At 53.3% G+C, this 15,083-nt stretch overlaps 1 protein-coding gene across 1 annotated transcript in view; it reads right to left on the minus strand.

Annotated features, from left to right (window-relative positions):
• Window positions 1–2,336: 2,336 nt before the first annotated feature.
• Unc93a (unc-93 homolog A) overlaps window positions 2,337–15,083 on the minus strand; it is a 35,149-nt gene continuing 22,402 nt past the window's right edge. The window contains exons 8-10 of the mRNA XM_075959311.1: window positions 10,761–10,896; window positions 9,799–9,930; window positions 2,337–3,564 (exon numbers count right to left, since the gene is read on the minus strand). Coding sequence (XP_075815426.1) covers window positions 3,299–3,564; window positions 9,799–9,930; window positions 10,761–10,896 — 534 coding nt within the window. The 3' untranslated portion in view covers window positions 2,337–3,298. The remainder of the gene's footprint in view (window positions 3,565–9,798; window positions 9,931–10,760; window positions 10,897–15,083) is intronic.

A 15,083-nucleotide genomic window follows, 5' to 3' on the forward strand; every position in this document is an offset into this window, starting at 1 on the left:
CTCTCCTGTGAATTCCAGCCTCACTCTCTATCGATATTGTCCAGGCAAAAAAATAAAAATATATAGAATGTCAACAACGTATAAGAAGTGACACACCCAGAAGGAGAGAGAACATGAGCAGGGAGGTCAGGACCGCGAGGGGTGTGTCCACCCACGGAGATGGTGGGACTGATCTAATGGGAACTCACCAAGGCCAGCTGGACTGGGACTGAATGAGCATGTGATCAAACTGGACTCTCTGAATGTGCCTGACAATGAGGGCTGACTGAGAAGCCAAGGACAATGGCACTGGGTTTTGATTCTACTGCATGTACTGGCTTTGTGGGAGCCTAGTCTATTTGGATGCTCACTTTCCTAGACCTGGATGGAGGGGGGAGGACCTTGGACTTCCCACAGGGCAGGGAACCCTGACTGCTTGTAGGACTGGAGAGGGAAGGGGAGTGGGGGGAGGGGGAGAAATTGGAGGAGGTGGAAATTTTTAATAAATAAATAAAACTCAAAAAAATAAAAAATAAATAAAATAAAAAAGAATTGACACACCCTGTGCCCGGATGTTGATGTCTTACCCATGAGTCAGACACTCTCCAGGTAAGGGAGGGACAGGTCATACATTCTGGGGTTTTTTGTTTTTTTTCTCTCATCACCATATCCTGCAGACTCTATCTAGAAAGTACATCCCAAACCTGACCACTTACTTTGACCCTGCAGGGTAGGCACTGCATTCGTGAACGCCATCCCTCAGGACCTTCCTGACCCTCTGTCTCTTGCCCTGGTGCTGACCCTTCTTGTCTTTCCTGCCCCACTGCTGAGTGGCCTCAGTTGCCCTCTGACTCATTTCCCACTGTCTGTGTAAAAGAGAAGTTTCTCTAGAGTGGAAGAGAAGAGAAGTTTCTCCAGAGTGGAGCCTGCTTTCTGGGCTGAGTCTAAGGCAATGCTAATTAAACTCTTGTCACGTGAAGGAATGAGCCTCCTAATTTGTTCCTGTGATTACAGTCCGGTGTGACATGTGAGCCTGTTTTACATTCCCTGCACTGAAGACAGACTAAGAGCAAGCAGGCTTCCGTCTCAGAGGGGCCACTGCCTATGAAACTGGGCCCAGAGAGGGCAGGGTAGGAGATGGTGTTGAGGAGGAAGGAGAAGAGAGAGAGAGAGAGAGAGAGAGAGAGAGAGAGAGAGAGAGAGAGAGAGAGATCTTAATGATACCATTCTCAGAATGTCACTCGGTGACTCAGGGGCTGGAGATCGTGCATGCGTGAAACACCTTTGGCTAGAGTACACTTCTGTGTAGTGCAGGCAAGTCTTTGCAGCTCCTCTGTCCCTGGTGACCTGTCAGGGTGCTCGCTGGAGGAGGAGAGCTCATTGAAAGGAGACAGAAAGTTTACTCTGTAAGGAATGCTGTGTTCTGTGACATACGGACGATCCACCCTCTTAAACCAGGCTAGCTTACCCATACAGCTGAGATAACTGTGTTTGAAGTCACCCAATGCACCAGGTGATGTCTGCGTTACTTCCTCCCAGGCTCCCCTAAAAAAATAAAATAAAATCAGCACTGCTTGCAGCTCCATCTAAGGCCCATACCAGAGGACTTTATGATTCAAATCTATGTTCTGTGATCTCCTCGGGTTTGCATGCATGCATTTCCTACCCTCCTCTCATTACTAGAGTTCTCACAAGTAGATCTGAATCAAGCTCACCTCACGCCTGTTCACACGCAAGACTCGTCTACAAAATCCTAAACCTCAAAGCTGGAGGGAATGCCAAGTGTCCATTGCCCCCTGTTGAATGCCTTCTACGTAAGTTTGACTTCTTCAGAAATGGCCAGAATCCCATGTGGTGGTAAAGAGAGAAGAAGAAAGACATGTCAAAACCACACAGGAGTCTTGGCAATGGTGCAGGGACCCAGAATTCTATGGCAACGGACTCAGAGAAAAAAGTGTGTGGAAAAATGGCAGCTCTGCCCCTGATAGAGTGTTCAAGAGGAAGAAGAATGGAAAGAGGCCACGGGGATGATGAACGTGGATGGTGGCTAGAGGGCTATACGTGCCAACAGGTAACACACATGGCCATAGCATGAGCGCCTGGCAGGCTCTGTGCATGAATTATGTTTGACTTCACAACGGTGATAACTGAACATCAAGCATCCCATTTGAAATTCTTCCAATGGCCTCTAACATGCATAATCCTGACATGGCAAGCCCGCATGTGTGTGCACGTGTGCGCTCATGCGTGTGTGCATGTGGTGTGTGAGTGTGTGTGTGTATGAGTGTGTGTGTGAGAGAGAGAGGGAGAGAGAGAGAGATACATGTGAGTGTTTAGAACACATATTTAGGCAGGAAACAGAGGCATAAACTACTTTTATTTAGAGAAGCCCCCAGGGAATTTCAAGAGGCACGCGCTGCGGAGTGGCTAACCCCTGTGAGCTTTGTTCAGTTGGCTTTTGTGTCCATTTGTAAAATCTGTGGCATTAGATGTTGACCCGTTTGTAAAATTATGGTGTTTGTAAGAGTACGGTTCTTTCAACTATTAAACGCAACAGCAAAAACTAAGGTAAACCTACTCTGGAAATTTTTGATGTTTCATTTAATATCTATAACAGATACTTCCGTGTAGTGTGTGGGTCTGTCTGTGTGGTGTGTGTGTGTGTGTTTGGTGCCAGTGTGTGTATATGTGATGTGATGTGATGTTGTGTGTGTGTGTGTGTGTGTGTGTGTGTGTGTGTAGTGTATATAGGCCAGAGGTTGACATTAGGTGACCCCAGTTTCTGTTAATCTCAGTAAGGTTTTCACTGGACCTGGAGCTCATGGGTCTGGCTAGCCTGAAGAACCAATGAGCTCCATGGACCTCTCTGCCTCTGCCTCCCCAGTTTAGAACTCACAATGGCAAGTGTGCATTGCCATTACCAATCCCTGCCTTTGTTTTTTAACGTGTGTCGGGGATCAAGCTGGTGTCTGCATGCTTGGCCTGGAAAGTACTGTACGGACTGAGCCATCTCCTCTGCCCCTGAACAGGTGTTGCCTTCTTTTTGTGGTAGTGGGGACTGAACACATGGCCTTTCGCGTGCTGAGCAAGCACCCCAGCGCTACGCTATGTTCCCAGCCCGTTACATATATACCCTTGATCTCTGCGAGTAGAAAAATGGACTGGAAATTTGTCAAGTTGAGAAAAATCCATAAAAAAAATACTCTCCAGAATGTCCAGATATTGCTGAAACAGTTTGCGGGTGTCTACCTACTGAGTGCTGCCATACAGACCTCCTCTGCCGACCTGGGCTGAAGTTTTGGCCATGGCTTGGCTGAACTCATATCTCTGTCTTCATTTTTTCTTTTCCTGCCTCGCTTTTCTCTCCTGCAGGAGGGGCCTTGCCAGCAGCCCTGGATTCCAGGTACTCAACAGTCCCGTAAGTCGTGATGGTCAGGCTCAAGATACCCAAGAGAATATAGAGCTTGGTCCTCACACACAGGAACGAGCTATACCCAAAGGCGATGACGAACCCCAAGGCTTCCCCAAGGCGGTAGTTCGCAAAGGCAGCTTCCTTTTTCTTCTCAAACAGGACGCCATACAGAGCTGTGGAGGAGAGACGAGAGTGAAAAGGTTGTATAAGATGCCAAACAGGACTCGGGCCTGTGGGAGAGTCTGAGCCCAGGCTCCCAGTATCTGCAGAAAATGCCAGACACTGCCCTATAATCCTAGTCCTGGGAGACAGAAGGGAGGATTTCTGGGGCTTGCTAGCCAGCTCACCCAGCTGAATTTTTGAGATACTGTCTCAAATATTAAGATAGATAGAGAGTGACTAAGACAGTGTTGACCTCCACATGCACACGTGTGCATCCGTACACAGATATCACATACATACACAAAACACGTGCACACACATGCACACATGTGCATCCGTACACAGATATCACACACATACACAAAACACGTGCACACACATGCACACGTGTGCATTCGTACAGATATCACATACATACACAAAACACGTGCACACACATGCACACATGTGCATCCGTACAGATATCACATACATACACAAAACACGTGCACACACATACACCACCAATAAGCACAGAGACACACAACGCGGTCCATTAAAATAATCCTGATACAGAGACTTTGCCACTGCCAGCTTTCTTGAAAGAAAAAATCTGGATTTTTTTCATAAAAACAAAATAGCACATAATTGTGCTGACAGTTAGGTGAGGCCTCCAGCAGTGGGCAGCACAGGAGAGGGAACATGGAGACGCAGAGCAGTCGCTGCTGGAGGGAGCTGGCCGCCTCTAAGGATAAAGAAAGAGTTCAGGGTGTGTCGTTGTGGAGTTTGTGACCCCATGGAAAAGATCATAGACTCAACCCAACAATGGTTAAAAGATTTATTGATTAGCTTCTGGCAGGGTAAACCATTTCTGCGCCAAATTTGAGACTGCCGTGAGGAGGAGAGCTAAGGGAGGAATGGAAGGGCACAAGAAGACCCCGTATCTATGCAAGCCAGCAAAAACCAGGCTGATCTGAGAAGCGAAGGGGTTAAGGCAGCTGAGAACAATCCTTGGGTGTCTGCATAAGCAAGTTACAGAAGCAAAAAAGCAATTAGTCTTGTAGCAAGTAGATCGTCACGGCTGTACAGTTTTGGGTGGCGGTCACTGAGTCAAGGTTACTGGGAACTTATCTTCCAGGGGCTGGAGTCAGAGACAAATGGCTGGTGGGTACCAGCATGGATGCCTGGCATAAATGGAGTTTCTTTCACCCTCACAGTGTAAGACCAGGTGGAGCTCCTCATCTGTCCCCAGGACCAAAGGGTAATGAGTTATATTCACAGGAGCCCATATTTGTCCTTTCAAGGGTATGCCGCCAACACGCGACAGTAGTAGCCTCGCAGGTGATGCCCACTGCCCAGTGTTTAGAAGCAAAGTCAGTGCCACTTGAAAGTTCCTAAGCCTTTATTACTAGTTCTGTGACTTTTATTATTATTATTATTATTATTTTGAGACAGGGTTACTCAGCAAAACAATCCTGGCTGTCCTGGAACTCACTCTGTAGACCAGGCTGGCCTCAAACTCACAGAGTTCTGCCTGCCTCTGCCTCCCAAGTGCTGGGATTAAAGGTGTGTGATTAATTTTTGTCTTTTGAGACTGGGTTCTTCTATGCAGCCTTGACTGTCATGAAACTTGCTTTTTAGACCAGGCTGGCCTTGAACTCACAGAGATCTGCCTGCCTCTGCCTCCTGAGTGCTAGGATTGAAGGTGTGCACCATCACACCTAGTATGACTCTTACCTTTTTAATGTCCTCAGCAGTCTCTTATTTCCTATTTTAAATAGTCACACAGCACCTCTGTACATGTGTGTATGTGTGCACTCCTGAGACCTCCTGAGCAGGGGTCTGGCAGAGGGAACAGTGAGAGAAGCCATGTTTATTGTACTCCCCAGCCTATGGTAATTTTTATTGGTTACAGCAAACTCAAAACTCGCACAGCCCGATGCTTTTCTGCTTCTGAATGAAGTCACTTTTGCTTCCTGTTTTGGACAGGGCATTTTTGATAAATCTGGATGAGAGCTGCAAGAATCCCATTGCATAACATGGATAACATGGCTGAGTGGCAGGTGCACTGGGGAGGGATTGATGAGGAAATGGCAGGCCCTGGTGACTTGCTGTGGTCTGTCCACACCCCAGATGGCTGTGCCAGCTCCTACTCACACAACTCCCCTTCACCAAGACCACCCTCAGTCCCTGTATGTGTAACGACATGCCAGGATGAGGTGGGACCGTGGATTTCGTGGCAGGGAACAAAGATGCCTTCAGACAGAGCTTACACTGGAAGGAAGTTTATAGGGGCAGAGAAATGGGAGAGAGAGAGAGAGAGAGAGAGAGAGAGAGAGAGAGAGAGAGAGTAGGTGGAGCTTGTCTCTTAAAGGGACCTTTGCACCTGCATATAGACTACATAGTGACATAGCAGGACCCTGGGTGCATCCTGCCAGGTGACAGGGGCCAGCATAATGTCTGAATCCTAGAAGCACTGCCCCTAGAAATCCTGCTTGGCTTCCCATAATGGGCCAGGAGGGAGGACCCTAAGACAGAGGACCCAGGATAAAGAATGCCATGACACGGGATGGGGTCCCCAGAATGAAATATCTTGGGTAGAAAGACTCAACATGGAAGGATCCTAGGATGGAGGACCCAGTGTAGAGACATACTAGATGGAGGGCCCCAGGGCAGGAGAGTCATAAATCTAGAACTGATAACTACGGAGACTGAAGCTGATCCATCAGGGAACTGGACCAGCAGAAGTGGCCCTGTCCCTTCCTCTCTGTGAACACAGCTCCACCAGAAGCTGCGTCCCAGACAACTGAGAAGCTAAGGATTTGGGGTGTATAGCCTGAACTGCCTTTGCAGAAGACCTGTGGATCTGGGCAGAGCAACTACCATCTCTTCAGGAATGCCTCAAACCAGCCCTGAGGGAGAGGTGTTCACATCAGCTATGACTAGACAGAGAAGGGAGGAGTCATGTCTGTCCATTTGTCCGCACTGGTAACAACCAGACAGACAAGTGAAGGGAAAAGTCCATGAGAAAATAGGCACCCATGCCCGCAGTATGTAGACGGATGGGTGAGGGGGCATGGCAAGGAGGTGACCATCCCAGGGCATCTACCCTTTGTGAGGCACAGGGAACCCATGTCCTGATAGCAGCCAGCTTCCCCTGGCTCTATGCAGACTTGGTACCGTCTCTACAGCTTGTCTGTAAACATAAGGCTATTGTGAATTAATTATTGTTTTGCTCTCAGCAGCAGCCTGACCTGGCTGCCTCAGCTGTGCAGGGCACTCGAGGCTAAAGTGACCGAGACCCTGATTCTAGTCGTCAGGTGAGGAGATGTTGAGTGAACTGACAGACGTCTCATCTGTTGGGGAGAAAAATGGGCACTAAGAAGTCAGACTCCGTGCCCTTGTGAACTTGGAAATCAGCCCCTTCAGCAGCCAACGGGGCGGAGTGTATTTTTAGATGAGCATTCTATGTCTTACATGCAGTGCAGTGGCAGGTGAGGGTTGCTATAGTAACGGCACCCATCCTCCCTCAGTGGTCAGATTGGATGAACAGATGAGTGCAGATTTACTGGGAAGCTGCAGAAGCCCCCAAGACCTGGGGCACCCAGCCCCAGCCAGAGGAGCCGGTGTCTTTGAGTCCACAGCACTAAACTGAAGGGTTTAAAAACTGGTGGCTCAGTTGGGGGGGGGGCTCACTCATGTCTACGTATAAGAAGAGAACATACCATCACGTCTGTCCTTGTGTGTACATGCGCATGTGTGTGCAATCAGAGGGCACCTTGCTCAGTCACTCTCATCTTACTCCCTAAGACAGGGTCTCTCACCAGAACGTGACCTTTCGGTTTCCCTGCTAGACTGCCTGGCCAGCAAGTGTCAGCAATTCTCCTGTCTCGGTTCCCCTTTCCCAGTGCTGGGGACGCAGGCTCCAACCTGGAGATCTAAATGTCTTGGTTCATCGAGTTGTTCATGGAGCAAGTGTTCTGGTCCACTGTGCCGTCTCCCCTGCCCCACAGGATACTGTTCTTGAGATGTGACCAAAACTGCATGCCATTTGCCACATCGAAGAGGGACAGGCAACCATCTGGATGCCGTGTGGGCGTGTTGTGCTGTGGGAAGCTGGGTGGAGCCAGCTACAGGAACTCAGCACAAAACAACACTCCTCACTGAGGTGGCTGCAAGCACACACTTTTGAAGAAACTGGTTTGTCTTTTAACAACAAACATCATACTCTTACCTGTACAAAAGGATTGAAATTATGTGATTTTAAATTAGCATCCCTTATTCAACCGAGTCATTGTCCAAGACACTAACCGAACTTGAATGCTCATAATATCATAAATATTGGGTCTTAGGTAATTTTCATAGTTTAACAAAGGTGCTTTTCCGGGTGTTTTCTGTCCATATAAAGAAAGGGGGAAGTAAAGTGATTATGCATATATTTCAGAGAGAAAGAAAACGGAATGTTTTTACTGTGATAATTTTAAGCTTCCACTGTGCTGGAGTGCGGGATAAAGCGGGCTGTCTATCCAGGTGCCTTCTGTGCTTTTGTAAATGCTTTGAAAATTCAGTGAGTTCAGAAGGTCGTCCGCACACAGAGGATGGGGTCAACACGTGTTTCAGCGAACTCTTAGGCCTGTGTGGGATTTGATGTGATTTCTCTCCGGTGCTGGCTGGATAAGCTAACGTCACTAGCTGATCTGCCATGTTACTGGCTTTTAATTCTGGACTTCTGAGAAGAGCTAAAGTGAGTTTCTGATCACACACACACTGAACCCATATATTCTGAAGAACAGGAGTATGTCCCAGCCCATGGAAAGTCTAGCTGTTTGTTCCTAGTTACTGACTTTGGTCAAAAACAAACAAAAAACTAGATGAAAGCCCCAGCCGAGCACACACTGGCCATTTGGTTCAGCCTCCACTAAAGCCAACCGCACTATGGAGTCAGTTAGACCCTCTGGATCCAACTGTTTTAGATTTCTCTGAGGCATTTCCCCCAGCTCTTGTAAATAGCACACTGGGATTATAGCAGGAACAAGCTCTGCAGGATGCGGGTCCACAGTCTGCGGCCACACCCTGCAGATTCAGAAAGAGTGGCTGGGCCTCCCATCCCAACTTCAAGGTGTTGCCAGTGTTTAAGCCTGATTGTGCTGGGAAAGGAGTAACTTATGAACCATATGTGTCTCAGGGCTCCCTCAGGCCTCTCATCAAGACCTTTCAGATTCCAGACACAGAGCCCTTCCTTTCCTGCCCCTTGGGCACAATCCAAGCCGTTAGGCATTTAGGGCTGAGGGTTCTGACCTTGGCCTCATTATGTCATTTATGACCATCACCCGAATACACACGCTGTCACCTGTCCTGCACCGCTGCCATCCACAGGACATTCCGTATCCTTCTCGCCTAATGCCCTCCCTTGAAGTCCTCTGAGCTGCTGCTCTAGGGTAGAAGTGAGAGCTTCCAGCACATCCAGTGTAAACACTCTGGTTCCTATAACCCGTTGTCACACCACTGACCCTCCTGCTGATTCTCTTGGAGCCTCCTTATGCAGCCCCTGGGCCTGGTAAGACAGCATTCTGGAGCCGAGCCGCCCTCCTGTCCAGTCATGCCCCTGCCTTGCTGGTCTTGCTCACCTCCAGACCGCACACTCTAACTGGGGAAAGGTCTCTCCCAGGTGGCTTCTACCACGGCTTCTTCATAAGTTATTCCAACTTTCTACCGCTAGTCAGTTCTCCAAGGTCAAGGGGTCACGCTCCCCATCTCTGGCTCTGCGGGTGTCTATAGGACTTTCTCACCTCCATTTCTGATCCTGACTGTCATCAGGAGCGTTAACCTGCCCACAGGCATCTTCCTCTCTGTGTCCCTGTCTCCATCTTCTACGGCCTCAAGGAAACAGGAAACAGGGTGACATGTGCTAGCATCCCGCGTCCCTATCTGGATGCTCTATAGTTCCTCCCTGCCATCACCTCCTCTGGCTCCTTGTCTGTGCACACCTGTGAGCACTCGAGGGTACCCCATGCTGTGTGGAGCCCCTGGTCTCACCCGCCCCTCCGTCTGCATCATGTGTACTCAGACATGAGAACACAGTCCTTGAGACCTGGCTGTCTCTTTCTCACTTCCCTTGTCCCCAGAGTTGCCTTCTACTGGGGACTTCAACTAGACATACACAGAGACCTTAATTTCCACCTTAGTGACGGCCTTCTGGCCTTGATACCCTCAAGAGAGCTTACCGAGGGAAACTGAGGCACCATGAGCCTGTGCTGGGCACTCACCGTTGTTCTGTGTCTGCCAGACGGCATCTGCCATTCCCCACAGGCCAGAGAGGATGAAGAAGACCGGCATCTGGGCTGGGTTCGGGCGCCACAGAAGGAGGATGATAATGCAAACGAGGTGAATGGTAGCACCTGTCAGAGGACACAAGACAGGACCGTGGGTGGCTGTCTCCTCTGCCTGGGATGGCCGGGACCTCAGGTCCTGTACCCATGTGCTTGCGGATTTTCTAATGCTTTCATACAGTGCATAGAATCAGGATGGTACAGAGAAAGCATGGGCGTGTGGGCAGAGGAAGCAGAGATGTGTGAGCAGAGATGTGAGCAAAGGAAGCACAGGTGTGTGATCAGACGAAGCGCAGGTGTGCGAGCAGAGGTAGCACAGGTGTGTGATCAGACGAAGCACAGGTGTGCAAGCAGAGGTAGCACAGGTGTGCGAGCAGAGGTAGCACAGGCATGTGAGCAGATTATTTAACTATGTGAAGATGTATTGCTTTCCTAAGGCCCCTGATTGGTCTAATAAAAAGCTCCAGGGCCAATAGCCAGGCTGAAGAGGGACAGATGGGACTGGTGGGAAAAGAGAAAAGGGGACCTGGCCAGACAGACAGACACAGAGAAAGTAGGACGTGCAAAATGAAAGACAGGTAAAAAGGCCCATGGCAAAATGTAGATGAATAGAAACCGGCTAAATTAAGGTTTAAAAGCTAGTTAGAGACAAGCCTAAGCTAAGGTTGAGCATTCAGAATTAACAAGAAGTCTCTGTGTCATAATTTTGGGCCTGGCAGTCCAAGAAAGCTGGTTACACTTCCCCTTGTTGGAGGAAGGCAAAGGGTGTCAGGGGGCACAAGGAGAGCATCATGGGAGGCGGGGACTCATGCTGCCTACAGCGCTTCCCTTTCTGAGGCTCTCACTGCCCTTTGTGTGCCCTCTACATGGCACACATGCTGACCCGAGTGTCTACTTACCCGTCACATAGAGTGCTGCCCTGCCCGTGTACTTGGAGATCTTCCCGTACAGCAGGGAGCATAGGGAGGTGACAGCCGAGAAACAGATCATCACATAGCCCACGAAATGGATGCCCAGGGCACAGGTGGCGTAAGACTGGGAAGAAGCACAGAGCTGCATTATTGGCGTGTACAGGCCTTGCTGTGGTTCCAGTCTGCAGCTACCATGTGACAGCTGACACGCTGGTGTGGCCCAGGAACTGCAGCTCCCAGCCTGGGAGAGCAGCACTGGTATATGGAAGAGAGCCTGCTTTGAACCAGAATGGACAGACATCTGGACAAACCCCTTCCCACATTCTTCACCCTAGGTGTAGACACTATCTTATAGAGCGTTAACAAAGACACTGACATGTCCCATTGTTTCCTATTAGGCCTAAGGACAGGTGAGGGAAATGCACCCTCCATAGACCGCTAGGGAGGCCACTGGGCGGCCTCAACACTTGGCTCCATTACTGGCAGAATCAAGGACACTTAGATGAAAGGTTGGAACAAGGAGGCTGGCTGCATTGGCATAGCTGGCTGGGGCTGGAACGACGTGATGTCTGATGGAATAGGAGGCCCATGCACATTGCTGAGGGCTGCAGAGCCCAATGGTACAGAGGAAGAGGGAGGATGAAGAGGAGGACATGCAGAACATGATGAGAGGCGTGACTCCAGAGAGTCACCTGACGATGGAGAAGTCAGTGAGGTGGACATGAAAGGCCACGAACAGGACCAGGGCCAGGGGGTGATCTAGGTAAACAAGCAGAGGTGGCCTCGGGGTGATTCCAGGCTACCCTGACCCATCTTGCATCCACAGCCTCAGCCCCTCAGCCTCCAGCACATGGCTGCAGTGCCTGAAGCTGTCCTTTACGTTCCCTCAGCTGCTGCCAAGACACGGTCTCCTTGGGTCCCCCCAGCCATCCATCATTCTTCCCTTGAGTGCTAAGAGCCTGAGCCATCCCACCTTCCTGGCTGGTACCCCTCTCCTTGGCTGTCAGGTGTGGTTCTTCTCTAACCTTCTTTAATAAAGACCCAAGACTGATTCCCTCCACCATCAGCTCCCTCCAAATGGTGGTACTACTGGATGAATCCAGGACACCTAGATATTGCCCAAGGCACACTTGTCCAGAGATGACTGCAGTTTATGGGAATTCAGGTGAAGCTGAATGCCTGCTGTCTGCCTGCTGACAGGACCACCACCCCTGGCTGGAGGGTGAGGTAAAAATGTTCCTTGTGTGAGGACGGGGCAAGGCTTAAAGGTAGACGGAGGGTTGCCCTGCCTGCCTCCTGCCTCCTGCCTCCTGCCTCTGCCTCCAGCCTCTGCCTCCTGCCTCTGCCTTCTGCCTCCCGCCTCTGCCTCTGCCTCTGCCTCTGCCTCCTGCTTCTGCCTCCTGCCTCTGCCTCTGCCTTCTGCCTCCCGCCTGTGCCTCCCGCCTGTGCCTCCTGCCTCTGCCTCTGCCTCCTCCCTCCTGCCTCCTGCCTCTGCCTCTGCCTCCTGCCTCTGCCTCTGCCTCCTGCCTCTGCCTCTGCCTCTGCCTCCTGCCTCCTGCCTCTGCCTCTGCCTCCTGCCTCCTGCCTGTGCCTCCTGCCTCTGCCTCTGCCTCCTGCCTCCTGCCTGTGCCTCCTGCCTCCTGCCTCCTGCCTCTGCCTCTGCCTCCTGCCTCTGCCTCCTGCCTGTGCCTCTGCCTCCTGCCTCCTGCCTGTGCCTCCTGCCTCTGCCTCTGCCTCTGCCTCTGCCTCTGCCTCTGCCTCCTACCTCTGCCTCTGCCTCTGCCTCCTGCCTGTGCCTCTGCCTCCTGCCTCCTGCCTCTGCCTCTGCCTCCTGCCTCTGCCTCCTGCCTGTGCCTCTGCCTCCTGCCTCCTGCCTCTGCCTCTGCCTCTGCCTCCTGCCTCTGCCTCTGCCTCTGCCTCCTGCCTCTGCCTCCTACCTCTGCCTCTGCCTCTGCCTCCTGCCTCTGCCTCTGCCTCTGCCTCCTGCCTCTGCCTCCTGCCTCTGCCTCCTGCCTGTGCCTCTGCCTCTGCCTCTGCCTCCTGCCTCTGCCTCTGCCTCTGCCTCCTGCCTCTGGCTCTGCCTCTGCCTCTGCCTCTGCCTCCTGCCTCCTGCCTCTGCCTCCTGCCTCTGCCTCCTGCCTCTGCCTCTGCCTCCTGCCTCCTGCCTCTGCCTCTGCCTCCTGCCTCTGCCTCCTGCCTCTGCCTCTGCCTCCTGCCTCCTGCCTCTGCCTCTGCCTCTGCCTCCTACCTCTGCCTCTGCCTCCTGCCTCTGCCTCTGCCTCTGCCTCCTGCCTCCTACCTCTGCCTCTGCCTCTGCCTCTGCCTCTGCCTCCTGCCTCTGCCTCCTGCCTCTGCCTCCTACCTCTGCCTCTGCCTCTGCCTCCTGCCTCTGCCTCTGCCTCTGCCTCTGCCTCCTGCCTCTGCCTCTGCCTCTGCCTCTGCCTCTGCCTCCTGCCTCTGCCTCCTGCCTCTGCCTCTGCCTCTGCCTCTGCCTCCTGCCTCTGCCTCTGCCTCTGCCTCTGCCTCCTGCCTCTGCCTCCTGCCTCTGCCTCCTGCCTCTGCCTCCTGCCTCTGCCTCTGCCTCTGCCTCTGCCTCCTGCCTCTGCCTCTGCCTCTGCCTCTGCCTCCTGCCTCTGCCTCTGCCTCTGCCTCCTGCCTCTGCCTCTGCCTCTGCCTCCTGCCTCCTGCCTCTGCCTCTGCCTCTGCCTCCTGCCTCTGCCTCTGCCTCTGCCTCTGCCTCCTGCCTCCTGCCTCTGCCTCCTGCCTCTGCCTCCTGCCTCTGCCTCTGCCTCTGCCTCCTGCCTCCTGCCTCTGCCTCTGCCTCTGCCTCCTGCCTCTGCCTCCTGCCTCTGCCTCTGCCTCTGCCTCCTGCCTCCTGCCTCTGCCTCTGCCTCTGCCTCTGCCTCTGCCTCCTACCTCTGCCTCTGCCTCCTGCCTCTGCCTCTGCCTCCTACCTCTGCCTCTGCCTCCTGCCTCTGCCTCTGCCTCTGCCTCCTGCCTCTGCTTCTGCCTCCTGCCTCTGCCTCCTACCTCTGCCTCTGCCTCTGCCTCTGCCTCCTACCTCTGCCTCTGCCTCTGCCTCCTGCCTCCTGCCTCTGCCTCTGCCTCTGCCTCCTGCCTCTGCCTCCTGCCTCTGCCTCTGCCTCTGCCTCCTGCCTCCTGCCTCTGCCTCTGCCTCTGCCTCTGCCTCTGCCTCCTACCTCTGCCTCTGCCTCCTGCCTCTGCCTCTGCCTCCTACCTCTGCCTCTGCCTCCTGCCTCTGCCTCTGCCTCTGCCTCCTGCCTCTGCCTCTGCCTCTGCCTCTGCCTCCTGCCTCCTGCCTCTGCCTCCTGCCTCTGCCTCCTGCCTCTGCCTCGTGCCTCTGCCTCTGCCTCCTGCCTCTGCCTCTGCCTCTGCCTCTGCCTCCTGCCTCCTGCCTCTGCCTCTGCCTCTGCCTCCTTCCTCTGCCTCTGCCTCTGCCTCCTACCTCTGCCTCCTGCCTCCTACCTCTGCCTCTGCCTCCTGCCTCTGCCTCTGCCTCTGCCTCCTACCTCTGCCTCTGCCTCCTGCCTCTGCCTCTGCCTCCTGCCTCCTGCCTCTGCCTCTGCCTCTGCCTCCTGCCTCTGCCTCTGCCTCTGCCTCCTACCTCTGCCTCTGCCTCTGCCTCCTGCCTCTGCTTCTGCCTCCTGCCTCTGCCTCCTACCTCTGCCTCTGCCTCTGCCTCTGCCTCCTACCTCTGCCTCTGCCTCTGCCTCTGCCTCTGCCTCCTACCTCTGCCTCTGCCTGCTGCCTCTGCCTCTTGCCTCCTGCTTCTGCCTCCTGCCTCTGCCTCTGCCTCTGCCTCTGCCTCCTGCCTCTGCCTCTGCCTCTGCCTCTGCCTCTGCCTCCTGCCTCTGCCTCCTGCCTCTGCCTCTGCCTCTGCCTCCTGCCTCTGCCTCTGCCTCTGCCTCCTGCCTCCTGCCTCTGCCTCCTGCCTCTGCCTCTGCCTCTGCCTCCTGCCTCTGCCTCTGCCTCTGCCTCCTGCCTCTGCCTCTGCCTCTGCCTCCTGCCTCTGCCTCCTGCCTCTGCCTCCTGCCTCTGCCTCTGCCTCTGCCTCCTGCCTCTGCCTCTGCCTCTGCCTCTGCCTCCTGCCTCTGCCTCTGCCTCTGCCTCCTGCCTCCTGCCTCCTGCCTCCTGCCTCTGCCTCTGCCTCTGCCTCCTGCCTCTGCCTCCTGCCTCTGCCTCTGCCTCTGCCTCCTGCCTCCTGCCTCTGCCTCTGCCTCTGCCTCTGCCTCTGCCTCCTACCTCTGCCTCTGCCTCCTGCCTCTGCCTCTGCCTCCTACCTCTGCCTCT

Source organism: Microtus pennsylvanicus, chromosome 1, assembly GCF_037038515.1.
Source record: "Microtus pennsylvanicus isolate mMicPen1 chromosome 1, mMicPen1.hap1, whole genome shotgun sequence".
NCBI classification, from domain to species: Eukaryota; Metazoa; Chordata; class Mammalia; order Rodentia; family Cricetidae; genus Microtus; species Microtus pennsylvanicus.